This window comes from Entelurus aequoreus, linkage group LG13, assembly GCF_033978785.1.
Source record: "Entelurus aequoreus isolate RoL-2023_Sb linkage group LG13, RoL_Eaeq_v1.1, whole genome shotgun sequence".
In the NCBI taxonomy this organism is placed as follows: domain Eukaryota; kingdom Metazoa; phylum Chordata; class Actinopteri; order Syngnathiformes; family Syngnathidae; genus Entelurus; species Entelurus aequoreus.
Window position 1 is genome coordinate 9,392,548 of NC_084743.1, and position 23,930 is coordinate 9,416,477.

Here is a 23,930-nt window from a genome sequence, read left to right on the forward strand (position 1 = left end):
ATTATGGGACGGGCTATGTTTAAATGAATTGGCGGGCCACATTAAATTAATGTTTTGGGCCACATTTGAATGATGTGGTGGTCCAGATTAAATTAAGTGGCGGGCCACATTAGAATGATGTAGCGGGCCACATTAAAATTATGGGATGGGCCAATTTAAATGAAGTGGAGGGCCAAGTTAGAATGATCTTTTGGGCCACATTAAAATTGTGGGACGGGTCACATCACATTCGAAAGAGTTGGCGGGCCACATTTGAATGATGTGGTGGTCCAGATTAAATGAAGTGGCGTGCCACTGTAAAATTATGGGACGGGCCAAATTAAATGAAGTGGCGGGCCAAGTTAGGATGATGTTTTGGACCACTTTAGAAAATTATGGGATGGGCCATATTTAAATGATTTGGCGAGCCACATTAAATTAATGTTTTGGGTCACTTTTGAATGATTTGGCGGGCCACATTAAATTAATGTTTTGGGCCACATTTGAATGATGTGGTGGTCCAGATTAAATGAAGTGGCGGGCCACATTAGAATGATGTAACGAGCCACCTTAAAATTATGGGACGGGCCAATTTAAATGAAGTGGAGGGCCAAGTTAGAATGATGTTTTGGGCCACTTTTAAATTGTGGGGCGGGGCACATTTGAATGAAGTGGTGGCCACGATAAAATTAATGGATTGGTCACAATAAAATGATGTGTTCGGCCACATAAAAAGTGGGCCAAAACGAAATTATGTGGTGTTTCACATTAAAATTATAGGACCTGCTAAATTAAAATGATGTAGTTGGCCAAATCGGAATGATTTGGCGGGCCATTTTAAAATTATGGGACGGGCCAAATTAAATTAAATTAAATTAAAATTGGCGGGTCAAGTTAGAATGATGTTTTGGGCCACTTTAGAAAATTATGGGACCGGTAAATGAATTGGCGGGCCACATTAAATTAATGTTTTTGGTCACTTTTGAATGATTTGGCGCGCCACATTAAATTAATGTTTTGGGCCACATTTGAATGATGTGGTGATCCAGATTAAAGGAAGTGGCGAGCCACGTTAGAATGATGTAGCGGGCCACATTAAAATTATGGGACGGGCCAATTTAAATGAAGTGGAGGGCCAAGTTAGAATGATGTTTTGGGCCACATTTAAATTGTGGGACGGGTCACATTCGAATGAAGTGGCGAGCCACATTAGAATGATGTGGTGGCCACGATAAAATTAATGGATTGGTCACAATAAAATGATGTGTTCGGCCACATAAAAAGTGGGCCAAAACGAAATTATGTGGTGTTTCACATTAAAATTATGGGACGGGCCAAATTAAATTAAATTAAATTAAAATTGGCGGGTCAAGTTAGAATGATGTTTTGGGCCACTTTAGAAAATTATGGGACGAGCCACAATAAATTAATGTTTTTGGTTACTTTTGAATGATTTGGCGGGCCACATTAAATTAATGTTTTGGGCCACATTTGAATGATGTGGTGGCCCAGATTAAATCAAGTGGCGAGCCACATTAGAATGATGTAGCGGGCCACCTTAAAATTATGGGACGGGCCAATTTAAATGAAGTGGAGGGCCAAGTTAGAATGATGTTTTGGGCCACATTTAAATTGTGGGACGGGTCACATTCGAATGAAGTGGTGGGCCACAGTAGAATGATGTGGTGGCCACGATTAAATTAATGGATTGGTCACAATAAAATGATGTGTTCGGCCACATAAAAAGTGGGCCAAAACTAAATTATGTGGTGTTTCACATTAAAATTATGGGACGGGCCGAATTAAAATGATGTAGTTGGCCAAATCGGAATGATTTGGCGGGCCATGTTAAAATTATGGGACGGGCCAAATTAAATTAAATTAAATTAAAATTGGCGGGTCAAGTTAGAATGATGTTTTGGGCCACTTTAGAAAATTATGGGACCGGTAAATGAATTGGCGGGCCACATTAAATTAATGTTTTTGGTCACTTTTGAATGATTTGGCGGCCCACATTAAATTAATGTTTTGGGCCACATTTGAATGATGTGGTGGTCCAGATTAAATCAAGTGGCGAGCCACGTTAGAATGATGTAGCGGGCCACATTAAAATTATGGGACGGGCCAATTTAAATGAAGTGGAGGGCCAAGTTAGAATGATGTTTTGGGCCACATTTAAATTGTGGGACGGGTCACATTCGAATGAAGTGGCGGGCCACATTAGAATGATGTGGTGGCCACAATAAAATGAATGGATTGGTCACAATAAAATTATGTGTTCGGCCACATAAAAAGTGGGCCAAAACAAAATTATGCGGTGTTTCACATTAAAATTATGGGACGGGCTAAATTAAAATAAATTAAATTAAAATTGGCGGGTCAAGTTAGGATGATGTTTTGGGCCACTTTAGAAAATTATGGGACGGGCCACATATAAATGAATTGGCGGGCCTAATTAAATTAATGTTTTGGGTCACTTTTGAATGATTTGGCGGCCCACATTAAATTAATGTTTTGGGCCACATTTGAATGATGTGGTGGTCCAGATTAAATCAAGTGGCAAGCCAGGTTAGAATGATGTAGCGGGCCACCTTAAAATTATGGGACGGGCCAATTTAAATGAAGTGGAGGGCCAAGTTAGAATGATGATTTGGGCCACATTTAAATTGTGGGACGGGTCACATTCGAATGAAGTGGCGGGCCACATTAGAATGATGTGGTGGCCACAATAAAATTAATGGATTGGTCACAATAAAATGATGTGTTCGGCCACATAAAAAGTGGGCCAAAACAAAATTATGTGGTGTTTCACATTAAAATTATGGGACGGGCTAAATTAAAATAAATTAAATTAAAATTGGCGGGTCAAGTTAGGATGATGTTTTGGGCCACTTTAGAAAATTATGGGACGGGCCATATTTAAATGATTTGGCGGGCCTAATTAAATTAATGTTTTGGGTCACTTTTGAATGATTTGGCGGGCCACATTAAATTAATGTTTTGGGCCACATTTGAATGACGTGGTGGTCCAGATTAAATCAAGTGGCGAGCCACGTTAGAATGATGTAGCGGGCCACATTAAAATTATGGGACGGGCCAATTTAAATGAAGTGGAGGGCCAAGTTAGAATTATGTTTTGGGCCACTTTTAAATTGTGGGACGGGTCACATTTGAATGAAGTGTTGGCCACGATAAAATTAATGGATTGGTCACAATTAAATGATGTGTTCGGCCACATAAAAAGTGGGCCAAAACGAAATGATGTGGTGTTTCACATTAAAATTATAGGACGGGCTGAATTAAAATGATGTAGTTGGCCAAATCGGAATGATTTGGCGGGCCATATTAAAATTATGGGACGGGCCAAATTAAATTAAATTAAATTAAAATTGGCGGGTCAAGTTAGAATGATGTTTTGGGCCACTTTAGAAAATTATGGGACGGGCCACATATAAATGAATTGGCGGGCCTAATTAAATTAATATTTTTGGTCACTTTTGAATGATTTGGCGGGCCACATTAAATTAATGTTTTGGGCCACATTTGAATGATGTGGTGGCCCAGATTAAATCAAGTGGCGAGCCATGTTAGAATGATGTAGCGGGCCACCTTAAAATTATGGGACGGGCCAATTTAAATGAAGTGGAGGGCCAAGTTAGAATGATGTTTTGGGCCACATTAAAATTGTGGGACGGGTCACATTCGAATGAAGTGGCAGGCCACATTTGAATGATGTGGTGGTCCAGATTAAATTAAGTGGCGGGCCACGTTAGAATGATGTAGCGAGCCACCTTAAAATTATGGGGCGGGCCAATATAATTGACATGGATGGCCAAGTTAGAATGATGTTTTGGGCCACGTTAAAATTATGGTACGGGCCAACTTTAAATGAATTTGCGGGCCTAATTAAATTAATATTTTTGGTCACTTTTGAATGATTTGGCGGGCCACATTAAATTAATGTTTTGGGCCACATTTGAATGATGTGGTGGTCCAGATTAAATCAAGTGGCGGGCCACGTTAGAATGATGTAACGAGCCACCTTAAAATTATGGGACGGGCCAATTTAAATGAAGTGGAGGGCCAAGTTAGAATGATGTTTTGGGCCACATTTAAATTGTGGGACGGGTCACATTTGAATGAAGTGGTGGGCCGCATTTGAATGAAGTGGTGGCCACAATAAAATTAATGGATTGGTCACAATAAAATGATGTGTTCGGCCACATAAAAAGTGGGCCAAAACTAAATTATGTGGTGTTTCACATTAAAATTATGGGACGGGCCGAATTAAAATGATGTAGTTGGCCAAATCGGAGTGATTTGGCGGGCCATATTAAAATTATGGGACGGGCCAAATTAAATTAAATTAAATTAAAATTGGCGGGTCAAGTTAGAATGATGTTTTGGGCCACTTTAGAAAATTATGGGACGGGCCACATATAAATGAATTGGCGGGCCTAATTAAATTAATATTTTTGGTCACTTTTGAATGATTTGGCGGGCCACATTAAATTAATGTTTTGGGCCACATTTGAATGATGTGGTGGCCCAGATTAAATCAAGTGGCGAGCCACGTTAGAATGATGTAGCGGGCCACATTAAAATTATGGGACGGGCCAATTTAAATGAAGTGGAGGGCCAAGTTAGAATGATGTTTTGGGCCACATTAAAATTGTGGGACGGGTCACATTCGAATGAAGTGGCGGGCCACATTTGAATGATGTGGTGGTCCAGATTAAATTAAGTGGCGGGCCACGTTAGAATGATGTAGCGAGCCACCTTAAAATTATGGGGCGGGCCAATTTAATTGACATGGATGGCCAAGTTAGAATGATGTTTTGGGCCACATTAAAATTATGGTACGGGCCAACTTTAAATGAATTTGCGGGCCAAGTTAGAATAGTGTATTGGGCCATATTGGAATGATTGGCGGGCCAGATTTGACCCCCCCCCCCCCCCCCCCCGGGCTTTGACTTTGACACCTGTGCGCCAATCAAATCGGAGGTCGTCGTTAGACCTGAAGAATAAAAAGTTGTGTATTTTGATGTCATTTTGCTGACTTATTTTAATGTTCATGTAACACTTTTTGTTACCCAATGACACAATAAGGCCAGAGGGCGTGTCCATGACGTAATGTGTGGAGGAGGCTCCTCCCCCTTGCATATTTGCAACATGCTGCAGAAAGCATTTTGTAAGGCTGCTTATATAAACTATTACATGAAACTATGGCATTGTGTAATGTCAATGACTATATATATATATATATATATATATATATAGGTAGTTTTCCCATGACGTTTTAGTGGTGTTCCAGTTGTGTATTTGTTAAAAATCCATCTTGCAAAGAATGTTTCTATAGTTTGCAGTGTGTGTTTCTATAGTTTGCAGTTGATATAGTTTGCAGTGTAAGAGGTTATACAACAACACCATTGCGTTATATAAGTGACCGAGCCGCTGGCCAATGAGAGCGCGCCTCGCCGGTCACGTGACGGCGCCTCGCCGACTTTGGGCGAAGCATAGCAAGACGGAGCTGTTAGCCTTCGCAAGCTAGCGACTAGTTGGCGACGCAGGCGGCAACATAGGTGGGTTTTTTCGGGCGGCTGTTTTTTCCCCAACACTATTGACGACGCTCTTATGGGACCGCAAAAATGGAGCGGACTACACCGGCAGTCGCTTGGAGGGCGGAAAAGCGGCCAGCTCGTCGTTAGCTTCGGATGCTAGCTTCGGCGGCTAGCTTGTGTAAATAACCTAACTTAAATTTTTTTTAATTCCGTTTAACTGAGAACGTCGGTTTGCCGCGTAGTGAATATTATTCAGCTTTTTTTGTTCAAACCGGAAGGATTTTAACACCGGCTCTCAGGGCAGTGCGATATCGACCTTGACCTCCGAAGACGCAATTGATTTGAATAGTAACATTGTTCCGTGTTTAAAATTCATAACGGCTAGAAAGTCGTAAACATAAGTAATGTTGACGTCGAACCAAGGTGCAATTTAGTTAAATTACCTTTTTTTCCTGTGCTTAAGTAGTTTTATAACGTCCAGAAAGTAGTAAACATAAGTAACCTTGATATCGACCCAAGGCGAAATTTAGTTTAATAACATTTTTTCTGTGCTAAACTAGTTGACAAGTAGTACACACAAGTAACATTGAGGTCGCAATTTAGTTGAATAATAAAATACAATTCTGTGCTAAAATAGTTGCGTAACGATCAGAAAATAGGAAACAAATAATATTGATATCGAAGACTCAATTTAGTAGTTAAATTATCACATGTTTTTGTGCTGAAGTAGTTGTGTAACGTCCAGAAAGTAGTAAACATAAGTGACATAGGAGGCGGAGAAGGGAGGGCAGGGGGGCGGACTCCAACTGTATTACAAAATAGATCCAGAATGAATCTGAATCTGCCCCCAGTGGGCATTAGTGGTTCATATTCAGGTGTCCGGGAGCTTCTTTCTCTGGACACTATTTGAACTTTTAGGTCGAGTAGAGACTTCTGAAGAGGACCATGGAGGTCTGCTCCCACACGGCATTCCCGGGGATCTGCCCGGAGATGCTGGAGGTAGCGGAGGAGGCCAGCCGGGCAGGGGACTTTAGCCTGGCGGCCGAGATCTACAGCTCGCAGCTGTCGGGCCTCCAGCAGCCGGATCGGGGCCTGTGCCTGAGGAAGGCCGACTCTCTGGCGCGCGCCGGCCGGATCTCGGAGGCGCTGGACTCGTACTGCGCAGCGGCCGGCCTGGGCAAGCTGCGGCCGCAGGAGCTGACGCTGCTGGTGGAAAGCATCGCCCGGAGCCTCCGCGACAAGGAGCCGGGCCTGGGCGGGAACGACGGGGAGGAGGAGGAGGACGACGACGGCGGCGGCGACGGAGAGTGCGCCAAGGGCGAGATTTTGGATTTGTTCTCCTGCGGCCTCTGCAGGCGTCTCCTCCACGAGCCCTCCACCGTGGAGTGCGGACACACCTTCTGCAGACGCTGCCTGGACGGGGACTCGGTGACGGACTGTGTGCACTGCAAGCAGGCCCTCGTCAGGAAAGAGGGGCTGCCCAACGGCCGGAGACTCAACGTGGTCCTCAGCAGCCTGCTGGACAAGCTGTTTGCCGCCGAGAGCCGGGCCCGCAGGGTGTGGATGGAAGGGGAGGTCCTGTGGCACAACCGGGACCTGGCCGGGGCCCTGCACAAGTACGACGAAGCCGTGGATTTGGGTAAGAAACACGACTTGTGGATCATTTCTGTTCATATTGTTTGGAACACATGACCTACTTTTCTCTGCGGCGGTTCATGGTGTCACCAGCAGGCGGCGCCAGTAAGCTCCCTAGAGGTCAGCTGTTATATGACTGCATGACGCACTGTCCTGTTGCCTAACTACAGCCTTTTTTCCACCCAAAGTTCCAAGGGCCGCATATTAAAAAAACCTCAAAGTATGCGGGGGATAATTTGATGTTTTGTGTAAAAAAAAATGCTGACTCTTTGTCAACTTTGTGTATATTATCAGTTATCACATACATGTCCAAAGTGCAGTGTGGCCTGCAGCAAATTGTCAAAAAAAAACCAGTAAAAATGTAGGAAAAAGTACACAATTTGATATTAATAATAGAATACACTTTGCCACTTATAAGCCAAAGCTGACAATACTTTTTGTCTTTATAGGAGTCATATTATGATGTTTTTCTACATATAAACTACTTCCTCGTGGTCTACATAACATGCAATGGTGTTTTTTTTGGTCCAAATGTAGCATAGATTGTTTTACAGATCATCTTCAAGTCGCTTTCTTTCAGGATGCCCCAGTTTGTGGGCTATGTTATTTACATGCCTCCACTGCGACAGTCTTCTCGGCGCCTACCTTTTTTTTGTAGTTTGTATTAGAAATGGCAACAGCGAAGGATGAATGTGCATGTGCGAGCCAGGCAGCCCCACAAGAAGAGGATAGAAGAAAATATATGAGTACAGGCCAAAAGTTTGGACATATATATGGAATATAAAACATGTTTTATATAGTAGTTTCTTCAAAATAGCCACCCTTTTCTCTGATTACTGCTTTGCACACTCTTGGCATTCTTTCCATGCGCTTCAAGCACACCTGTGAAGTGAAAACCATTTCAGGTGACTGCCTCTCAAAGCTCATCGAGAGAATGCCAAGAGTGTGCAAAGCAGTAATCAGTTTGCTTGTCTAATATTAAAACGGAAATTTCCTTGTATTTGTGCAATGACAATAAAAGAGCATGCCATACCAAGACAGGCAGGTTCCCCCCCAAACCTGGGATCTTGTCAATTTCGTTGAGAGGTCAGTTGATCGATTACATTGTTTAGATTTCAGAGAGCAGTGCAAAAAGAGGCAGCGAGCAAGTTAAGACGAGACAAAACAAAGAAGCGAGCTAAAGGGAGAGGGGAAGGGGAGCGTCCGCCTTCGATGAGTGCAGGTGAGAATAATAAGTGTGGAAAAATAGGTGATATATTTTTTGCTTAATTAAAGAAAATATAAACAAAACAATATGATTAAATAAAATAAAGTATACAGAATTGTACATATAAAAAGTCAGGCTTTTGGCGGCGTCACTATCTTTGAGTCACTAGAGAAAAGCGCTATCCATCCATTTCCTACCGCTTGTCCCTTTTGGGGGGTGCTTACACAAATATAATTCACTTCACATGTCAAAGTCATGCACTCAGTAAAGGATGAATTCATGAGGGTCACAGTAGTCCTTATGGTCCAGTTCATCTTAAAAAAAATAAAGAATAAATGTCAGTGTTTATTCCATGGCGACAACATGAACACATCAGATTTAGTGTTGGCTTGTTAGCATTAGCTTTGGGTTTTGTAACACAAAAGGCGTGTCACTCATTACTTTTACAGCATGTAACAAATAGGAAATATTGGATGTTTACCCTCATTACACTTGTTTACTACCTCCTCTGTATCACAGTTATTCTCAAACATTGAAGTTTAGAAGTCTGGCGGAATACTTTATGTTCCTCTGTAAATAGATTTAAAAGAGAATGTCCTCTTCTCGTAGCTTTGTGTATCTAAACTAGGTCATTTACAACATGAAACTGCACACTGCCGTATTTTCCTGACTATAGAGTGCACCGGCATACAAGCCACACCCATTACATTTTAAAAGAAAAAATTAATTTTCCATGTACTAGCTGCACTATAAGTTCCAGATATATACGTTGTGAAATTAGTTATTTACACAAATATTTTATAAATGTCTTTTGCATATCTTAATTGTTTCCAAACAGTGTCTGTAACACAGCAGTAAAACGGCTGATCAAACAAAACAGAAGTCATTAATCATCATTGACCCACTAGCTCCGGGAGCTAGCTCTCCAATCAGCTAAACAGACTCAATAACTTTTTAAATTCACAAAACAACACAAAACAATATGATAAAAAAATTAAGTATACAAAATTGTACATATAAAAAGTCATTATGCCATTATAAGTTAATAATACTAACTCCACGGTGACGTCTCGGGGAATTTATGAAAAAGTGAAACAACACAAAAAGAATGCCATTATAAGTTAATAACACAAACACTCGCTTGATTTACTGTATATTATAGGAGCACGTACAAATTTGCACGAAAACACTCCTACACATTTCACACATTGGATGGTTTAGTAAGTAAGAATTGTTTTTAGTTGTATTGTAAAACTTACAAACATTGCTGGGGGTGATGAATAAAAACTCCATACGACTAGAAACACTGGACGGCTGTAAGCCGGAAGCGCACTTCTACTTCTGGTTGAAAGCACTAAATGGAAGGACTTCAGTGAGTGAACTCGTCCCAAAAAATGGAGCAATAGCACAAACACAGCTTTTTAGCGTATCTGCTTGTTTTTGTTTGTTTTTTTTCTTTCAACTTCTTGCATTATGGCCGTCGGCAAAGAAAAATCCCAAAATTACCCGCACCGTTTTATAAGCCGGAGGGTTCAAAGTGTATGAAAGAAGAAGCGGCTTGTGGTCCTGAATTTCTGGTACTAATAATGGGTGTTGGTATCAGCCCTGAAAACAAGCACACATACAGGTAGCTACAGTCTGCTCTCACACCCAATGTATTTAATATTAATAAGGAGGAGGGGCCACATAACGTGACTAAACACTGACATGTATTTAATATTAATAAGGAGGAGGGGCCACATAATGTGACTAAACACTGACATGTATTTAATATTAGTAAGGAGGAGGGGCCACATAACGTGACTAAACACTGACATGTATTTAATATTAGTAAGGAGGAGGGGCCACATAGCGTGACTAAACACTGACATGTATTTAATATTAGTAAGGAGGAGGGGCCACATAGCGTGACTAAACACTGACATGTATTTAATATTAGTAAGGAGGAGGGGCCACATAGCGTGACTAAACACTGACATGTATTTAATATTAGTAAGGAGGAGGGGCCACATAGCGTGACTAAACACTGACATGTATTTAATATTAGTAAGGAGGAGGGGCCACATAGCGTGACTAAACACTGACATGTATTTAATATTAGTAAGGAGGAGGGGCCACATAGCGTGACTAAACACTGACATGTATTTAATATTAATAAGGAGGAGGGGCCACATAGCGTGACTAAACACTGACATGTATTTAATATTAGTAAGGAGGAGGGGCCACATAGCGTGACTAAACACTGACATGTATTTAATATTAGTAAGGAGGAGGGGCCACATAGCGTGACTAAACACTGACATGTATTTAATATTAGTAAGGAGGAGGGGCCACATAGCGTGACTAAACACTGACATGTATTTAATATTAGTAAGGAGGAGGGGCCACATAGCGTGACTAAACACTGACATGTATTTAATATTAGTAAGGAGGAGGGGCCACATAGCGTGACTAAACACTGACATGTATTTAATATTAATAAGGAGGAGGGGCCACATAGCGTGACTAAACACTGACATGTATTTAATATTAATAAGGAGGAGGGGCCACATAGCGTGACTAAACACTGACATGTATTTAATATTAGTAAGGAGGAGGGGCCACATAGCGTGACTAAACACTGACATGTATTTAATATTAATAAGGAGGAGGGGCCACATAGCGTGACTAAACACTGACATGTATTTAATATTAGTAAGGAGGAGGGGCCACATAGCGTGACTAAACACTGACATGTATTTAATATTAGTAAGGAGGAGGGGCCACATAACGTGACTAAACACTGACATGTATTTAATATTAGTAAGGAGGAGGGGCCACATAGCGTGACTAAACACTGACATGTATTTAATATTAGTAAGGAGGAGGGGCCACATAGCGTGACTAAACACTGACATGTATTTAATATTAGTAAGGAGGAGGGGCCACATAGCGTGACTAAACACTGACATGTATTTAATATTAGTAAGGAGGAGGGGCCACATAGCGTGACTAAACACTGACATGTATTTAATATTAGTAAGGAGGAGGGGCCACATAACGTGACTAAACACTGACATGTTGAGTTTCATAAGTGTTGGATAATATTTAGGTCAAAGTTATGACGTCTCATGTAACTGCATTAGTCAGACTTTGCTCGTTCAGAGTGTGCTTTGTTCTCGTCTAGAATGTTCCCTCCTCACCGGAAATCATTTATTTACTTGCCACGTTTTTGTTTTGTTTTTAGATTACAAAAATGGTTCTCGTCATTTCTTCCAAAGCCCTCCTGCAAATGACACCGTGTCAAATATTTGAGCTCCAGGATCAACACTGATGCATGCCTTCTGTCCACACCAGTGTTCCTTCGCCAGGCGGCAAGTGCCCGCACGGTCTGCTGTCTGCGACGTGGCAGCCACGTGTGATGACACTGTGTGTGTCTTGTTTACCAACACCACATGCCTCTGCCGCTCATTCAAGGAAACGCCAGACCCAAATATTAGATTGTAGCTCATTAGGGCTGTCGATCTTTGGGCATCACACCATTCCATTCGGAATCAATTATCAATCAAAACCAACCAAGTCGTTACTTTTCAATAGCATTTGGTGCCAGTTCTCTGATTAACGTCATTCCTCCGTAAAATAGATACCAGCTCTGATAAATGTATATATTACTTTAAAGAAACTTGGTTTTGTTAAATACAATTCTAGCCAAACATTTCATAAAGTCAAATGAGGCAAAAAGTATCCAACACTTCTCTTTTCTAAAGAGAATATGTGATCATATTCATTTATAGGATTTGGCACAAAAAAAAATATATATATATATATATATATATATATATATATATATATATATATATATATATATATATATATATATATATATATATATATATATATATATATATATATATATAATATTAGGGCTGCAACAACTAATCGATTAAAAATAGTTGGCAATTAATTTAATCATTGATTCGTTGGATCTATGCTATGCGCAGAGGCTACTTTTTATTTTATTTTATTTTTTTATAAACATTTATTTATAAACTGCAACATTTACAAGCAGCTGAGAAACAATAATCAAAATAAGTATGGTGCCAGTATGCTGTCTTTTTTCAATAAAATAGTAGAAAGGATAGAAATGTAGTTGTCTCTTTTATCCGATTATTAATCGATTAATCGTAGTAATAATCGACAGATTAATCGATTATCAAATTAGTTGTTAGTTGCAGCCCTAATATATATATATATATATATATATATATATATATGTGTATTTTCTCCAGCACCCCCCGTGACCCCGAGAGGGACAAGCGGTAGAAAATGGATGGAAGTTTTATTTTTTTTAATCGATTAAGAATTGCAATTCATTCGAAAACCAATTTTTTTTTTCACCCGGACACATACTGGGAAACCTCTAAAGATGCTCACATGATCTTTTAGACTGCTTAGAGTGGTCATCAACTATGGTTGTCCCGTACCAATATTTTGGTACTTTTCAAAATAAAATGTCCTTATTAGCTTTAGTTGAATATAAAATCTTATGATACATTGAACATGTTTCTTATAGCAATCAAAGGACAATTTTTAGTCCTTAAATAAAAAATAGTGGACATACTAGACAATTTGTATTATAGTAGTAAGTCAACAAACAGACTTCTAATTAGTCTGCTGACATATTGTCATATCTCATTTTATTATTTTATCAACATTATTAATTAACTTGTTCATTTCCTGTTAATATCTGCTTACTTCCTGTTTTAACATGTTCCATCTACACTTCTGTTAAAATGTAATAATAACTTATTCTCTTCTTTGATAAACATACGTTTTTGTGATACTCCACATTTGGGTATGGGTCAGATACCAAGTAAATACATTGGTCATATTTATGGAAATATTTCCTGACTTCATTTGTTTGCATTGAGGAGCGCTAGCTTGCTGCTAGCGGTTAGCTATTGTATCCTGTAGTGAAACATGTTCATCTATTCCTGGTCCGGCAGGGATGACACGTGTAAGAAACATAGTGTATTTGTCGCCATGGTGGCGAGGATTAGTGATTTGGAAGCAGCTCAAACACTGTGGACGGACGTTAGTCGCTAGCCAGCTATGTTTTGTGGCGCTTCAGTGTTTATAGCTTCACCTTTTTTTGTCAGTTTTGAAGCCAGAATACGTCCATTTCCCCTCTTCTGTCTACACGCTGCTCTGTGAGTGTGTTGGCTCACATTAGACCTAGACTTCCTTTTATTGTCATTCAAATGTGAACTTTACAGTACAGATAAGAACGTTGCATTAGCTGGTTGTAGTGCAGGATAAAAGAGCAATAAGGTGCAGATATAAATACATAGATTACATGCGACTTGGCTTATATTACAACGTGCCATCATGTCCATGAAAAAAAAAAGTACTGCCGTCTTTCAAAGGCAGTATGGTAAAAAAAAATGTATTAGTACCGTGGTACTTTAAATGGTGGTATACAGTTCACTTATCAGTGGCTGCAGTTTGACCCTGGAACAGATGAAATGATTGGTTTATACCAGCGCGTGGCAGACCACAAGCCCGTTGGACTGGAACATGCTCGGTGCAAGTGGCGGCTGGAATAAAAGGCCTCCCTGCAGATACCATCGTGTCGATCATGTTGCGCGCGTGGCCTCACTCGCCGCTCCCACCACCGCGTGACTCCATGGCGCATGTCACCTCATGACGCCGCGTGGCCTACTTCTGTCCGACCTGACCCCGCTCCTTTCCTGTCTCTGTGTGCACAGTGCCCCCCTCAGGCAGACTGCTGTGCCAGCGGGCCGAGCTGCACCTGGAGATGGAGAGCTGCACCCTGGCTCTGCAGGACGCCAGCAGCCTCTGCAGGATGAAGCCTCTCTGGCCCAGGGTGAGAGGAATATTCTTTCATCAACTCCTTTTCTTAGGGTTTTAAAGACAGTAAATCCCTTCTATTAGTGGGGCTTATGTTCCGAGACCCTGCGCTTGGCTTAAAATGCTACTGTAAATCATTTTAAATGCACTTTTACACATAAAGAAACAGTTTTGTGCATACAGTTTTGTACAGTCGCACATGGCATCTTGTCAAAGGCAGCGCCCTCTGCTGGATTCATAGCTGCAGCACTTTCCTATGCAAATAGCGCCATCAAACAACTTTAAGTTAGCATTTAAACCAGGCAGAGAATGTGTAAATATGGGTTGGACTTGGGGGAATAGTCAGCTTTTTAACTTGCAATCTTGAATGTGGTCGTTAGTAAGGGTGCTCCAAATTGCCATTTTTATTTATTTATTCTAAATCAGTTCATGGTTTTCAAAAATCAATGGGGAAAATGTTTACGTTTTGATGCACCACAAAATACCAAATTATTATATTTTTATTTTAATGTCAATAATTTATTTATTTATTATTTTAACTATCGATAATTAGAAATATATATTATTTGTAGTAATGATTATATATGTATATATATGTCGATTATATAATTTAAAAAAAAACATCTATCACATATACTAAATATAAAATATATAGTTTATAATTTAAATAAATATTTACTTTTAAATATAATATAAACAAGTACAATTGTGAGAATCGGTTTGAATCGATTCTGAATCAAATTGTCACCCCAAGAATCGTGAGTTAGGGGGTAAATGTTTACGTTTGATGCACCACAAAATACCAAATTTTTACATTTTAATTTTAATATCAATAATTGTTTTATTTTAATTATCAATAATTTGAAATAAATATTAGTATTTGTAGTAATGATTATATATTATATTTCGATTATATAATTTTAAAAACATCCATATATTATATATACTAAATATATAGTTTATAATAAAAATAAATATTTAATTTTGAATATAATATAAAGTATTATATAATATAAACAATTAAGTACAATTGTGAGAATCGATTCTGAATCGAATTGTCACCCCAAGAATCGTGAATGGGGCAAAAATTCTTGTAATGTTTACGTTTGATACCACATAGTTTACAGTTTTATGTTGATACGCAAAACGTTCTTTCCTTTTAAAATCCGTGTTAAAGTGCTTTGAGTCTCTGGAGAAAAGCGCTATATAAATACAAGAAGGTAACAAATGAGAAGATGCCTGGTCTTGTCCCAACATGCAAAGGAGCAGTGATGACGAGTGTGCTCCTCTTCCTCCAGGCTCACTACCTGAAGGCCACCACGCTGAGCCGAGCGGGTCGCAACGACGAGGCCTTGCAGGAGTACTTCCTGTGTGTGGCGCTCAAGCCCAACTGGACCAAAGTCAAGCTGGAGGCTCAGAAGGTAAGAGCAGCTCCATCCTGTGTCCGCATCCTCTGCCGGCTTCACGCTCACCTCGCCGCTTTCTTTTGTTTGTTTTAACCGCGCAGGTCCTCGGCCAGCTCTTCTCCTCCGTGTTCGAGAACCGAGACGTGCCCACGCCGCCGCACCCTCTGCAGGGCGGCACGGCCACACGCCTCATCAAGCCGCCCGCCCTGCTGAGGTCGCTCAGCCCGCTCACACAGCCTTCATCCTCACAGGTGAGTCCTCTCACAGCAGCAGCACACTTCCTCCCCACTTCACAAGAAGGCCACACAATACAGACTTACCTTAAAGCTCCTATTGTATAGCTTTATTATGCTTTGACTTAAGATACTGGTCCAAAGATGTGTTGCACCAATACATGTGAGGATGTTTCATTTTATACATCACACAACAAGCTGGTCAAATAAGTCTCAATGTGAACACAATTGTATTGTTTTTATTATTATTATTTGTTGTTGTTTCAAATCATATTTCAAGTGATTTTAATATCCATCCACATAATTGTGATCGCTTAGGCCTCGTCTAACTTTGAGCCCATGTCAAACAACTGTTATGATGATGACATGATCTTACATGTGTCCAGGACTCTGACTTGTGCGGGACTACAAGCTCCTCTGAGGACCAGCCGTCCTCCAGACTCTCTCTGGTCCCTGCTGAGACGTCCGACTGTGGTCCGGCCGCAGAGGACAGTAAGAGTCTGGCTGCCGTCCTGGCCTCCGTAGCAGCGCCCCCTAGTGGTCTGAAGAGGAAGCAAAGTGAGGACGCAGCCTCGCACCCTCCCGCCAAGCTGCTCAAATCTGGTAGGTTTCATGCATTTTGCGGACGTGACAAAAACGGCGTAGCTAGTGCTAAAAAGAAGTCAAAAATATATATATATATTTTTAAAACGGTACAAAAAGGTGTGCATGCGTGTGTATATATATATGTGTGCGAGTGTGTGTACATACAAAAAGCTGTATGTATGTATGTATGTATATGTATGTATGTATGTGTGTGTGTGTGTGTGTGTGTGTGTGTGTGTGTGTGTGTGTGTGTACGTGTATATATATGTATGTATATATGTGTGTGTGTATGTATATATGTACGTGTATATATATGTATGTATATATGTGTGTGTGTGTGTATGTATATATGTACGTGTATGTATATGTATGTATATATGTGTGTGTGTATATATATATATGTATGTATATATTAGGGCTGCAACAACTAATGGATTAAATCGATTAAAATCGATTATAAAAATAGTTGCCGATTAATTTAGTCATCGATTTGTTGGATCTATGCTATGCGCATGCGCAGAAGCTTTTAAACTTTTTTTTTTTTTTTTAAATAAACCTTTATTTATAAACTGCAACATGTACAAACAGCTGAGAAACAATAATCAAAATAAGTATGGTGCCAGTATGCTGTTTTTTTTCAATAAAATACTGGAAAGGATACAAATGTAGTTTGTCTCTTTTATCCGATTATTAATAGATTAATCGAAGTAATAATCGACAGATTAATCGATTATGAAATTAATCGTTAGTTGCAGCCCTAGTGTATATATATATTAGGGGTGTAACGGTACACAAACATTTGGGTTCGGTACGTACCTCGGTTTAGAGGTCACGGTTCGGTTCATTTTCAGTACAGTAAGAAAACAACAAAATATACATTTTTGGGTTATTTACCAAATTTGCAAAATCTTCCACCAAAAAATATTTTTCTTAGTGTAATATTTGATGTGAAGTAATGGGAACCTTGGATAGGTCAATAATTCATAATAACATTGATTTTGATTCAATATTATGTTTAGAGCAATGACAGTTTGAAAGAGAGAAAAAAAACAGCTTTGTTTTATTAGTCAACATTGCAACTTTTTCTAAATGACATTTAACCTTTAAGCTTTTTTATTTCACTTTTGTTATGTTTTTGTTTATTTGAATAGTATTTTTAGAATGTGCCGTGGGCCTTTAAAACATTAGCTGTGGGCCGCAAATGGCCTCTAGGGCACACTTTTGACACCCCTGCTATAGATAATAAAAAAATTAAATGTGATAAATCTATGGATAAAAAGCAGAGCCTGGCGACGCATGCACGTTTATCATCATAACTCTCTCTCTCTCTCTCTCTGTCTCTGCCCCTCCCTCACCAATGCTGCTGTTTGTTTTGTTTTTAACCCCTTCTTAACCCTGAACGTACATTGAAAATACACGCAACCCTAACTCAAAATGCCGGACATTTGAGGCATTTAAGAAACTCGGCCCTGACAGCTCCGCAAAAGAGGACGTATGGTCAGTCTATCCTAGCCCGTTAGCTGCTAGCATGCCGTGTGTTGTGCCTCGGTGTGCATTGTTTACACAACGTGCGTTACGCTACTTCATATGTTCGTGTGGAAACCCGTTCGTTACACCTCCGAACCGAAACGGAACCCCCGTACCGAATCGGTTCAATACAAATACACGTACCGTTACACCCCTAATGTGTATATATGTGTGGGTGTGACAGTGACAGATTTCATGCATTTTGTCAGTTTTCCAAAGAGCAAGGTTAACAGAGAAGCCACTAGATGGCCGAGGAGAATGTTTCAGGACATAAGAGGTGTATGTTTATGTCCCACAGCGGAGCGGACGTCAGCAGGAAGTGTGAGTGTTCCACTGGAGCTGTTGGACAGCGGTGACATGGAGTGTTCTCTTTGCATGAGGTGATTGTCTGTCTGCCAGCTGCCATTGTGAAGATTGTTGCCGTGTCGCCAACCACCTCCTTTTTGCTCCTCCAGGTTGTTCTACGAGCCGGTGGCCACTCCCTGCGGACACACCTTCTGCCTGAAGTGTCTGCAGCGCTGCCAGGACCACACCCCCAACTGTCCTCTGTGCAAGGAGAACCTATCTGAGGTGAGTCTTCTCCTCCTCACACAACATTTTTAGCTTCTGCTGAACTCTGAGCTCACCATCTTGTCCCGGCTAGTGTCTGGCAACCCGAGGATACAACAAGACGCTGCTGATGGAGGAGGTGCTGCTGCGCTACCTCAGCAAGGAGCTGGCCGAGAGGAAGACCATCCACGAGGAGGAGATGAAGGAGCTCTCCAAGTCAGTCTTCCACTGACGTCACGGCTGTCACTGTTTGTTCCATGTTGCTCATCTTCTTTGTCCCGCAGCCTGATGCAGGAAGTGCCCATCTTTGTGTGCACCATGGCCTTCCCCACAATCCCCTGCCCGCTGCACGTCTTCGAGCCCCGCTACCGCCTCATGATCCGCCGCTCCATGGAGACGGGCACCAAGCAGTTTGGCATGTGCATCGCCGACCAGCTCAAGGGCTTCGCCGACTACGGCTGCATGCTGCAGGTGACATCATTACTTTCCCAAGTGACATCAAGAGCACCGGAACGCTAATCAAATACAAATTAAACAGTAATATAAATATTTTTTTTGTATTTGAAGAAAAAATATTTTAATATATTTTGTTAGTTTTTCAAATATAACATTTGAAAGTGACAAAAAGAACACTAATGTTTAAAAAAAAATAAAAAAATATGGAGAGAAAAAGCAGTACAAAAAATATATATTTTTAATTATAAATGCAAAAAGTAATGATAAAAAAATAGTATAAAATATATAAATACAAGTAATTTCAATTTATTTATGAAAAAAACCTAAAGAGCATCGTAACGCTAAACAAATAAAAATCAAACCGCAATATACATATTTTTTTTGTATTTGAAGAGAAAATATTTTAATATATTTTGTTTGTCATTACCTTTGTGAAAGTGACAAAGTACGCTAAGGTTAAAAAATATATACCGTAATTTCCGGACTATAAGCCGCTACTTTTTCCCCTCGTTCTGGTCCCTGCGGCTTATACAAGGGTGCGGCTTATTTACGGCCTGTTCTTCTCCGACACCGACGAAGAGGATTTCGGTGGTTTTAGTACGCAGGAGGAAGACGATGACACAATGATTAAAGACTGACTTTTCATATACCGGTAGGCTGGTTATTTTGATAACGTACAGGCGAGCACTTTGTATTACTTTGCACCGTTGTATTATTTGTACTCTGCACGAATGCTGTTCGCCATGTCAAAGATGTGAAAGTTTGATTGAATGATTGAAAGATTTATTGTTTATAAATGGGACGCTTTGCGTTCCCAAACAGTCATCTCTGTCCCGACAATCCCCTCCGTGGTAGCAGGAACCCCTATATACTACAGTAATTACACATCAAAACCCTGCGGCTTATAGTCGGGTGCGGCTTATATATGGGGCAATCTGTATTTTCCCCTAAATTTAGCTGGTGCGGCTTATAGTCAGGTGCGGCTTATAGTCCGGAAATTACGGTATATGGAAAAAAAACAGTACAAAAAATATATTTAAAATTATAAATGCAAACAAATAATGATCAGAAATAGTATAAAATATATAAATACAAGTAATAAAGATTTTAAGGAAAAAGTTGTCATATATTTTGTTAGTTTCCCAAATATAACATTTGTGAAAAGGACATGAACGGCATCGTAACGCTAAACAAATAATCAGTTAAAAAACTAACAAAATATATTTAAAAAAAATAAAAAATTTAATGCAAAAAAATAATAAATAATAATATATATATATATATATAATTTCTTATTTAGTATTTTTTATTTTATTTTAAGAAAAAAGATTTATTTATATATATATCATTTTTATTTTTTACTATTTTTTTTGTATTTTAAGAAAAAAAAATTTTATATATTGTGTTAGTTTTTTAAATATAACCTTTGTAAAAGTGACAAAAAGAACGTTAACATTAAAACACATTTTTATGGGAAAAACAATACAATTAAATTGTAAATGCCAAAAAATAATAAAAACAATAAAAAATATATAAATACAGGTATTTTTAATTTTAAGGAAAAAATTGTCATTTGTTAGTTTCTCAAATAAAACATTTGTGAAAGTGACAGTTTTCTCACTTTAAACAAAAAAAATAAAGTACAAAAAATATATATATCTTTTTTTTTACAATTAGCATTTATGAAAGTGACAAAATGAGCTTAGCAAATGCTTAAAAATAAAAATAAAAAGTAATATACAAATTATTGGAACTTAGAAAATACATTTAAAGAAGTAATAGTTTTCATATATTTAGTTAGTGTCCCAAATATAGCGTTTTTATCACAGTGAAAGTGATGAAAAGAAAAAAGTAATAGAAATGCATTTTTAATTTTAGGAAATTAGGTTTCATGTATTTTGTTGATTTCCCAACTATAGAAGTGTGAAAGTGACAAAAATTAAAAAATATATATTTATTGAGAAAATTCAATACAAAAAATATTCTTTCAAAAGTATAAATGCAAAAAATAACAATAAAAACAGTGTAAAATAAATAATTAAAATATTTGTACTTTCTTATTTTAAGAAAAAATATATTTTGTTAGTTTCTCAAATATAACATTTGTGAAAGTGACAAATGAAAAAAATTAAAGTAAAACAAATTGATTAAAAAAAGTAAATCATATTTCATTGTTAGTTTGTTAATTAAATGCATCATTTGTGAAAGTGACAAAAGAAGAGCAGACCAAAGAAGTGATCCAAAAAGAGGCGTGATTTAAAGGAAGTGTCCAGCGTGTGATTGGTCCATCTCCTCCCTGCAGGTGCAGGACGTCAAGTTCTTCCCTGACGGCCGCTCGGTGGTGGAGACTGTGGGCGTGTCTCGCTTCAAAGTCTTAAGTCACGGCCAAAGGGACGGCTACCACACGGCCAAGATCGAATACCTGGAGGACAAAAAGGTGCGTGAAGAAATCCCCTGTGGGTGCGGGCCTCTTATTTCACACACCTGCTTGTGTCCAGGTGGAGGGGGAGGAGCTTAGTGAGCTGCTGAAGCTGCATGACGCCGTGTACGAGCAGGCCAACAACTGGGTCACCTCGCTCAAAGACAACATGAAGAGTCAGATTCTCAGCCACTTTGGACACCTGCCTGGGAAAGACCCAAACCCCCAGGTGAGAAAAGTCTTAGAAAACAGCTGGAGCTAGCAGGCTGCAATTAAGTTCTGTCCAAGTGTAATATTTCATATAAGTTCTGATGGGTCCTACAGGTCAGTCCAAGTGTAATATTTCATATAATAATAATAAGTTCTGATGGGTCCTACAGGCCAGTCCAAGTGTAATATTTATATAATAATAAGTTGTGATGGGTCCTACAGGCCAGTCCAAGTGTAATATTTCATATAATAATAATAAGTTGTGATGGGTCCTACAGGCCAGTCCAAGTGTAATATTTCATATAATAATAATAAGTTGTGATGGGTCCTACAGGCCAGTCCAAGTGTAATATTTCATATAATAATAATAAGTTGTGATGGGTCCTACAGGCCAGTCCAAGTGTAATATTTCATATAATAATAATAAGTTCTGATGGGTCCTACAGGCCAGTCCAAGTGTAATATTTCATATAATAATAATAAGTTGTGATGGGTCCTACAGGCCAGTCCAAGTGTAATATTTCATATAATAATAATAAGTTCTGATGGGTCCTACAGGCCAGTCCAAGTGTAATATTTCATATAATAATAATAAGTTGTGATGGGTCCTACAGGCCAGTCCAAGTGTAATATTTCATATAATAATAATAAGTTCTGATGGGTCCTACAGGCCAGTCCAAGTGTAATATTTCATATAATAATAATAAGTTCTGATGGGTCCTACAGGCCAGTCCAAGTGTAATATTTCATATAATAATAATAAGTTCTGATGGGTCCTACAGGCCAGTCCAAGTGTAATATTTCATATAATAATAATAAGTTCTGATGGGTCCTACAGGCCAGTCCAAGTGTAATATTTCATATAATAATAATAAGTTCTGATGGGTCCTACAGGCCAGTCCAAGTGTAATATTCCATATAATAATAATAAGTTGTGATGGGTCCTACAGGCCAGTCCAAGTGTAATATTTCATATAATAATAATAATAAGTTCTGATGGGTCCTACAGGCCAGTCCAAGTGTAATATTCCATATAATAATAATAAGTTGTGATGGGTCCTACAGGCCAGTCCAAGTGTAATATTTATATAATAATAATAAGTTGTGATGGGTCCTACAGGCCAGTCCAAGTGGACCAGCCTGGTGCTGGTGGCTGCTGGCTGTCCTCCCCCTGGAGAACCGGGCCCAGCTCACCATCTTGTCCATGAGCAGTCTGAAGGGTCGTCTGCTCGCCATCCGCAAGGTCCTCATCTTCGTCACACGCAAGAGGCCACGATGATGATGATGATGACCTCACATCAATGGACTGACTTCTTCTTCACCTGCTTCCTGCACACATGACCATACATGGTCACATGACACCTGTGGTCACATGACTGACTGACCACCTCCTAGCATCCTTCTCACCTGCTCTTCCTCAACACCATCATCTTCTTCACCTGCAGCCGCCATGCTTCCTTCCTCAATATTACTTCTAGAACTTTCTTCTGCTCACATGGAAAACATCTATTTTTAAAAAGACGTCAACAAAAGTGTGTGTATATATATATATATTTTTTATTGTTTATTTTTGCTAAACATCTTTTAAAGTTGATTATATATAATTAAGGATATTTGTCTCTTTTTTTTTTTAAGCCAAATAGTTTAATTGAAGTATTGTGCAAAGTATTATTTGCTACAATAATCAGAAGGTTGTAAAAGTTGCTTCTGCTTGCAAAGTTGGACTCAAAACGTCTTTTTAAAAATGGATTCTCTTTCAACAAACACAAAATTCAGGCAACAAAAAAAAAAACATTCTTAAAATTGTATTTTGTTAAAAATCAATCCATCCATTTTCTACCGCTTGTCCCTCTGGATTGTTGGTGTGCACCCTGGCTACTACCCTGGCTACTACCCTGACTGCTCTTGTAGCAGCTTTCTTTTTCTTTGTCAACAACTTGGACCAAGGAAGTGGAACTTGGAAACATTTCAAATGGAGACTTCCCTGACATCCAACATGGACTCTAGTCGTCCCTCCGCTCCTTCCACGACCTTTTTTATCGCCAATAAAGAAAATGCAATCATCAAAGTCTCCATCTTTAATCAACTTCAACTCCATTTCCTTCCTTCGCAACAACAAAATCACACTTTGCTTTCCTTTAAAAAGCAGGCAGAGATTATGACGTCACAACTTTTAAATCATCCTACCTGCGCCTTGTGGCCACAGGTGTTGGCAATTAAGTCATATTGTGCCGGACACCGCAAATGTTGGTATCGATCCAATACGGATACTGATACTTGGTGCATCCTCAAAGTATTCGCAGCACGATTTTT

At 39.3% G+C, this 23,930-nt stretch overlaps 1 protein-coding gene across 1 annotated transcript; it reads left to right on the forward strand.

Moving 5' to 3' along the window:
- Positions 1-5,436: 5,436 nt before the first annotated feature.
- On the forward strand, positions 5,437-23,685 carry LOC133663153 (LON peptidase N-terminal domain and RING finger protein 2-like). The gene is made up of 12 exons (XM_062067404.1): positions 5,437-7,179; positions 14,130-14,248; positions 15,531-15,653; positions 15,740-15,889; positions 16,258-16,474; positions 18,282-18,363; positions 18,439-18,553; positions 18,627-18,748; positions 18,817-19,003; positions 21,291-21,425; positions 21,487-21,636; positions 22,738-23,685. The coding sequence occupies exons 1-12, from the start codon at positions 6,486-6,488 to the stop codon at positions 22,894-22,896; spliced, it is 2,253 nt and encodes a 750-aa protein (XP_061923388.1). The 5' UTR covers positions 5,437-6,485; the 3' UTR covers positions 22,897-23,685.
- Positions 23,686-23,930: the final 245 nt, after the last annotated feature.